The sequence below is a fragment of the Triticum aestivum genome, chromosome 2A (genome assembly GCF_018294505.1).
Source record: "Triticum aestivum cultivar Chinese Spring chromosome 2A, IWGSC CS RefSeq v2.1, whole genome shotgun sequence".
In the NCBI taxonomy this organism is placed as follows: Eukaryota; Viridiplantae; Streptophyta; class Magnoliopsida; order Poales; family Poaceae; genus Triticum; species Triticum aestivum.
The window spans coordinates 14,809,497-14,816,868 of NC_057797.1; the positions used below are offsets into that span (position 1 = coordinate 14,809,497).

General features: G+C 42.7%; 1 protein-coding gene across 1 annotated transcript in view; it reads left to right on the forward strand.

Annotated features, from left to right (window-relative positions):
- Positions 1 to 2,596, forward strand: part of LOC123184275 (anthranilate O-methyltransferase 2) — a 16,965-nt gene extending 14,369 nt beyond the window's left edge. Inside the window, exons 3-4 of the mRNA XM_044596423.1 lie at positions 1,639 to 1,908; positions 2,225 to 2,596. Of these exons, the coding sequence (XP_044452358.1) occupies positions 1,639 to 1,908; positions 2,225 to 2,596 (642 nt within the window). The remainder of the gene's footprint in view (positions 1 to 1,638; positions 1,909 to 2,224) is intronic.
- The last annotated feature ends 4,776 nt before the right edge of the window (positions 2,597 to 7,372 follow it).

Sequence of the window (7,372 nt, forward strand, 5' to 3'; positions counted from 1 at the left end):
CAAATGGCTAAGTGTTGGCTGCTGGATGGGTATATATAGGGGAGGGGCTTTAGTCGCGGTTGGCCTGGCAAACCGCGACTAAAGGTGCCCGAAGGCCTTTAGTCGCGGTTGTCCTGGCCAACCGCGACTAAAGCCCCTCCCCTGCACCAGCTGGCCACCGAGCGCCCTGGGCCCAGGCCTTTGGTCGCGGTTCGTCTGCCGAACCGCGACTAAAGACTTCATTAGTCGCGGTTCCTACAGTTCCGCGACTAATGGGGCTGGACGGAAGCCTCTTTTTCTACCAGTGAGGCATGAAAATAATTGACTTGCCAAGTAAGGAATAACTACTGTGGTAATGCGGTTTAATTGGGTTCTACATTAGGAGTCCATCTTATAGTAAGTGAAACTTGTATGGCTTCTTTGGTTCATAGAGAAAGTAGAGGAAAAGTATATAAACAGAAAACTTCCTTTTGGAGTGCTATTCATTCGCTTGGTTCGAAGGAATGGACCTCTTTTATGATCTCTTGCTTGGCAGGACCCCAAAAGTGTAGGAATAGGAAAACACAGGAATATGGTAAGAATAGATGATTGGAAAACACATACATTTTACAAGACACGTTTGGTTCATGGAAATAGGAGAAACACATGTATCCTTACAAACTTGGCTAAACCAATGTCAAACAAAATAAAATAGTATAATTATAATGCTATAGGCTCTAAGGATCTTAGTCTCATACTTTGTGCGTAGGAATTTGAAAAAGAGGTCGACATTGATTTTAAAATTCCAGTGTTTTTCCGTTGAAACATAGACCAAAGACATAATAACATCCTAATTGTACTGTAGTGTGTGGTTTGACTTTGATTAGACTGTGTTTAGTAGGATTCTTGAGTTTTCCCTATTCCTGTGAACTAACACGCAAATTTACAGAATTGATTTATTTCCCAACTCTTAGGCTTGTACCTGCAATTCCATTTTATTCTTGTATTTGTACTATTCCTATGTTGTCCTTCAACCAAATAGGGAACCAAATAGGTTGGTAAAGAATTTTACATACCCATCGATTATTTGGAATCAACAACGCTTTCTAGATGTCTGCAGCTGGAAGAACGGAAAACATTCGGATGTGTGCAACATGTTACACCATCCATGGTGCTTACTCGACGAGCAAAAGTGGCAGCATTGGATTCTGTTATACATGCGCCATGAATGATCGCTTATTTATGCGTGTTCCTCTTTCCCCTCTCTCATCTCTTACATACGAGCCAACTATCATTGCCACCGACACACTAATCCCTTCGAACAACAACTTGGTTAATTCACCATGCTCTAATTAATGTATCAAACCAAGCTTTTTCTACCCCATTGGAGATGGTCTTAGGACATGATTATGTACACGCAAAACATTATGATAATATAGTGATATATATTGTCTCAAATTAGTAAATAGTATTCACACTACTGCAAATTATTATTAGTTTTACGAATGGTAATGTATGTCCCTCATTTTTTACATGTAACAGTATACATGCTCTACGATATTTTTCTGTAGATTGACTAGTCCCACTCTAAAATCTGGTGCTTATAATCATGCACAGTTGTTCCCATTTGATCTCAGGTTCACTAAATAATGTCTCGTTTGATTGTACTAAATGTCCTAGGTGCCCGAGGAACTCTCAAGTGGCAACTATCTAAATGAAGGAAACATCCATATTGGAAAGACTACTCCACATTCAATAGCAAATCTATTCAGAGAACAATTTCAAATTGACTTTGAGTTGTTCCTTACACTGCGCTCAAAAGAATTGATAAGTGGTGGGCGAATGTTTTTGATGCTTCTGGGACGAAAGAGCGAAGAAATGCTAACGCATGGTGAAATTGGCACCATGTGGGATTTGCTTTCTGAATCTCTCCAGTCACTTGTCCTCAAGGTATAGTCGGCATGCCTCTGTTATTTTCAAGTTTAATATTCGGTTACGATTAGACACTAAAATCTTCTAACCATAGATCGTTCCTATTCACCCTAAAATACATAGTAGTAGTTTCGTTCTTGTGGATCTTGATCTCTCGTCGAATTGATACTAAAACCTTTTGGTATTTTGCTTTTCATTAATAACCATATGTAATACAAAAAATGCCTTTAACTTGTGCTGAAATGCATGGCCCGGGAACAATCGCTACGATATTTTATATTTATTTGACATAAATTCTATATCAAGTCTTACTGTTGTTACTGGTCCATTGCAGGGTCGCGTGGAAAAAGGGAAACTTGACTCATTCAACCTGCCACTCTACGCACCATCAGTGGAGGAGGTGAAGGCAGTAGTCAACCGCACAGAGCTCTTCGACATTGAGCATGTGGGGATGGTCGAAGTCAACTGGGACCCTCAAGATGATGATTCCGACGACGAGCACATGGTGCCTGACGCTGCCAGCAGTGGGAGAAACCTCTCCATGACCATCAGATCAGTGTTAGAGCCACTTATTGCTGGCCACTTCGGCGATGGCATTATTGATGAGCTGTTCGAGGTGTATGCCTGCGTCGTTGCAAAACATCTTGAGAAATGGAATGCCAAGTTGCCCAGCATCGTGGTCTCTCTGAAGAAGGCCATGCATTAAAACCTGAACTAGCGACATGTGCACGAACGGTTTATATGCCAATATGTGTGAATAAAGTATATGTTCTACATGTGCTGTAGCTATTACGAGAAGCCCTCATATTTGAATGTATTTCAACTTCTCAACGGAGGATATTAAGCACAAAATACTTAGTAAATGTCCATGTAATATGTTATACTTCTAAAATACATGTGAAGGTCATGTGTGAGGCTGCCCGGTACAATTTCTGGCGGATCACATCATGGATCCCCACATTATTAAGTGAATCTGAATACATGTAGTGTCGGTGGAGACTTCAATATCATTGGACATAATGGTGAAAAGACTTAGAAAATGCATCATTGTCATTTTACTGATTTGGTCAATTCTACTATTCATACTCTTGCTCTAAGGGAGTTCTATATCAGTGGAATCATCTATACATGGACTAAAAAGCAAGCCCATCCTACACTCAAGAAATTAGACAAGATCCTTATGTCTAGTGAGTGGGAGGATTTATTTCCTTTAGTTAATGGGAGAAATGTGGTTAGATGTGTATCTGATCAATCGAGCAGTTTTAGCATGCTCCCTCTTACCCCCTCTTTTCACATGAGAGGTAAGAGTATATAATAAATCTGAGCCGTTGATCTCACTAATTAGTGGTTTGATTAACTCTTACCTTCTTACCTCACATGTAAAAATAGGGGGTAAGAGGGAGCATGTTAAAATTTGCCAGATCATAATGCTCTAATATTACCCTCTGGGAACAATGTCATGACATCACCTAAAATCAATGAATTTGGATTTTAGTTGAGCTAGGTTAAGAATGATGCATTTCTTCTTTTGGGTAGTAAAATTTGGAACAAGCATGTAAGATATAAGGATCCCATTGATATCATTAACATAAAGCTTACAATATTTAGTAATTTTCTTAAAGGTTGGAGTTGCAATAAGTTTGGGCATTCCAAATTCCAAAATGAGGAGAAAAGAGCTCCAAGAGGAGTTGGAATTTCTGGGTAGTATGGATTAACTTGGGCCTGTGTATCCTAAATTGTTTAGTAGGAGGACTACTATTTGTGTGGCGTCCCAGTAGGACCTTGGACCTTATCCTTCCCCGCTACAGTGCTGAGGGGCGATTTCTGAAAGCGCTTGTTCGATCCACCTCGCCGTCGGTGATTCGCCGGTTCCCTCTCCCTCCGGCGGCCGCTGCGGCGGCGGGAGGGTGGGGGGCCCCCGGATCTCGACGTGTATATAGCGTAGGGTCGAGTAGGCTTCCAGCCGGTGGCGTGCAGGAGATGGCGGCGCGGTCGGAGTGGAGTTTTGGGGCGGCGCTCGTCCTCTTCGGTGGTAGGGCTCCATGGAGTTCCGCCGCGGTTCGGCCGCCTTGTCCACGCTCGCAGTTCCTCGGAGCTGCTGTGCGTGCCCTTCCCTCACCGGAGTCCGAGGAGAGGCGGATCCGGATGTTTGAAGAAGCTGAAGGAGTTGATGGTGGTGAGCAAGGCGATGGCGTCGGCGGAGCAGGATGGAGGCTCTCCGGAGCCGAGGTTCGACGACTTCCCGTCCGCAGAGGGTCTTCTCTCGATCCAAGGTTTGAGTGGAGGAGCAGCGGCGGCGCGCCATCGGCATGTCCTGGTCGTCGGCGGCGGCATCGAGATCCAGAAGGGCTTTTTTGTAATTTTCTCTTTGTTCTGGATCGTTCTGTAAGAACCTTGCTCTAATATTATCAGCTCTTTTCCCGCAAAAAAAAGGACTACTATTTGTGTGGAAAACACTTCCTATTTCCAGAATATTGGTAACGGAAACAAGAGATAGTACCCCCCTCTCTCTCTCTCTCTCTCTCTCTCTCTCTCTCTCTCTCTCTCAGCGCGCGTTTATGGTCCCAGGGGCTCTCGGCGGTGGCTATGGGGGCAGTGTTGTGGCCAGCCAAGACGCCCTGTCGTGGCGGCTCAGGGCTTCGCCTCCCAGATCCATTCTGCTGGAAGTGGTGAGCTGATGGTGGCTCGCTCGACTGCAATGTGCAAGAGCGAAGCATCTAGAATTGATCATTAGATCAGCATTGTGTAGCACAGCAACATCTAGAACTGTGTGTTTTTGCATGATAATACGTGTCTTATTTTGAGAATAAACATCAAAACACGTACCTTACTGGACTGAAAAGATACATCTAGAATTTTGCCTGACAAATCCCTCGACTGCAATGCAGGCGGATTCAATACATTAACATTTTATAAATGGCCATGCTTTTTCACGGGAATACATTGTGTTCTAAGATTGCGTGTCGTTTGGGCTATATAACTAAACTTTCCTCCTGCTTTACAAATAAAGCAATAATCTGCGGCAAGCTGACGTGACGCAACGAAAACATAAATAGTCTACTGGGACATCAACACAGAACGCCCAAAAACAACTATAAAACGAAAGTGAAAAAAAAGACCACCAAGTGGCTAGTAGATCAGGAAATCTGCGGCGAAGTGAGACCACATACTTTAGCAGTTATCATGTCCATGTTATGACCAAGTCAGGCGTGATCCCGCTGTCTACAAAGCGGGTATCAATGCTACAAAAATTCAAGGAATCTGAAGATATAGTCAGAAGTCCGTTTATCTGGTTAGCACGGTTTTGAATAAACCTTGTCAGGTCCAGGGCTTCCCAATCGGACCCAAAACCTCACAAACAAAACACCAAAGAAAGCTCGCCGCACGCTCCATGAGAATAAGATGTGTGACCGTGAACACAAACATGAAGCTGAACCTGGATTTCACAGAAAAGAAAATGACAGGATTCTAAAAGAAAATGACAGTAAACAATTAAAACTTGATAATCAGAATTTATGCGATCAACTATGATCTGTGGCAGATTGTGGAAGATCCACCGAGAGAAAAATCAAGAGCCCAAATTTAGACAGTGGTTTAGCATCATAGTAGTTCTGAGTAAGAGTTCATGTACCTATTACTCTTGAGAGTTGCTCACTCTCTACACGGATAGGTTTCGGCTTCGAGTGTTGAAGAGTTGTTGTCTTCACCAAGTCAGATCTTCAGCAACCAAGAGTGAATGTGGTTCGCGAAGATCAACCGAAGGTTTGGAGATCGCTGGCAAGGATCTACCACGACTGAAATCCACTCGAGTCTGATCAGCTCTACGTTGAAGGAGAATAGGGTGAAGAGAGTTTATCTTCCGTGTTAAGTCACAGCCCCTCCAACCAAACGTAGCCATTTGGCAGAAGGGTGAACTGGTCTACCAAATCTCACTGTCGCCATCAAGCACTACTGGTTCATTCTATTCTACTACATTTTCTAAAGCAGATTATATTCGTGCTCTGTTCCGATAGGTTACCTGATCATTTCGTTATGTTGTTATCTACGTGCGTATCTGTGTTCATCCTGTTTCATTCTCATTGCCCATATTCATTCATCACCCATATTCCTCGGTTCACTGGTGAAATCATTCCACAGTATTATCTCTGTGCGCTCTATGTTGTGTCTTGTTCTACTGCATTTGTTTGCATGTTGTATTACTATCATAGTAGTTAAACCTGTCATTTCTCGTGCTGGTACTGTTATTACTTCCTTCATCGAGGAATATGCTTCTGACGAAGAAGATTGAGTTAGTTCATTTCCTTCGCTTTTCTATTCTGCTGCTCTGATTGGGTTAAGGTTCAATACATACGGAAGAAAATTTTTAATCTTTCATTCACCCCCACTGGTCGATATACTCTCGGTCCTAACAATTGATATCAGAGCCAGGTTCTCCTTATCTCTATTTATTAAAGGTCTAACGTCCTTGGAGTTTTGAGTATATCGTATGCAGGTAGATCTTCGCACTCTGAAAGATTTCCTATCTTCGATGGAAATGACTATCTGTACAGGAAGTAACGAATGAGAATCAGAATTCAAGCGATCAACTATGATCTGTGGCAGATTGTGGAAGATGGCTACACCATTCAGCAACCGAACAATCTCAACACCGATGATAAAGCCAATCTGCAGTTGGATGCTCAAGCGAAAGATATCATCTGTGGCAGTCCATCAAAAGACATTTTCTTTCAGTTTCAAAGACTTAACACTGCAAAGCAAATTTGGGATGCTATCAACAATGCTCATGAAGAACTTGTTGCCAGATCAGATCCCCACATTCAAGTTATAAGGCACGAAAACACCTACCTTACAGGACTGAAAAGATACATCTAGAATTGTGCTTGACAAATCACTCGGCTACAATGCAGACGGATTAAATGCATTAACATTTTATAAATGGCCGTGCTTTTTCACGGGAATACAAAGTGTTCTAAGATTATATTGCGTGCCTTTTGGGCTATATAAATAAACTTTCCTCCTGCTTTATAAATAAAGCAATCATATATTCATATGCGACAAGTTCACGTGACACAATGGGACATCAACGCAGAACGCCTGAAAAACAACTATAAAAAGGAAGTGAAAACGACCACCGAATGGCCAGTAGATCAGGAAATCTGCGGCAAAGTGAGATGACACGCGGCAGTAGTTATCGCATCTATTTTATGACGAAGTCAGTCGTGATCCCGTTGTCTAGAGAGCGGTATCAATGCTACAAAAATGCGAGGAATTTGAAGATATAGTCAGAGGTCCGTCTATCTGGTTAGCACGGGTTTGAATAAACCCTGTCAGGTCCAGGGCTTGCCAGTCAGACCCAGAACCTCACAAACAAAGCTCCAAAGAAAGCTCACGTGCGCTGCATTAGAATAAGATGTGGGACCGTGAACACAAACATCAAGCTGAACCTGGATTTCACAGAAAAGAAAGTGACACGACTCTAAAA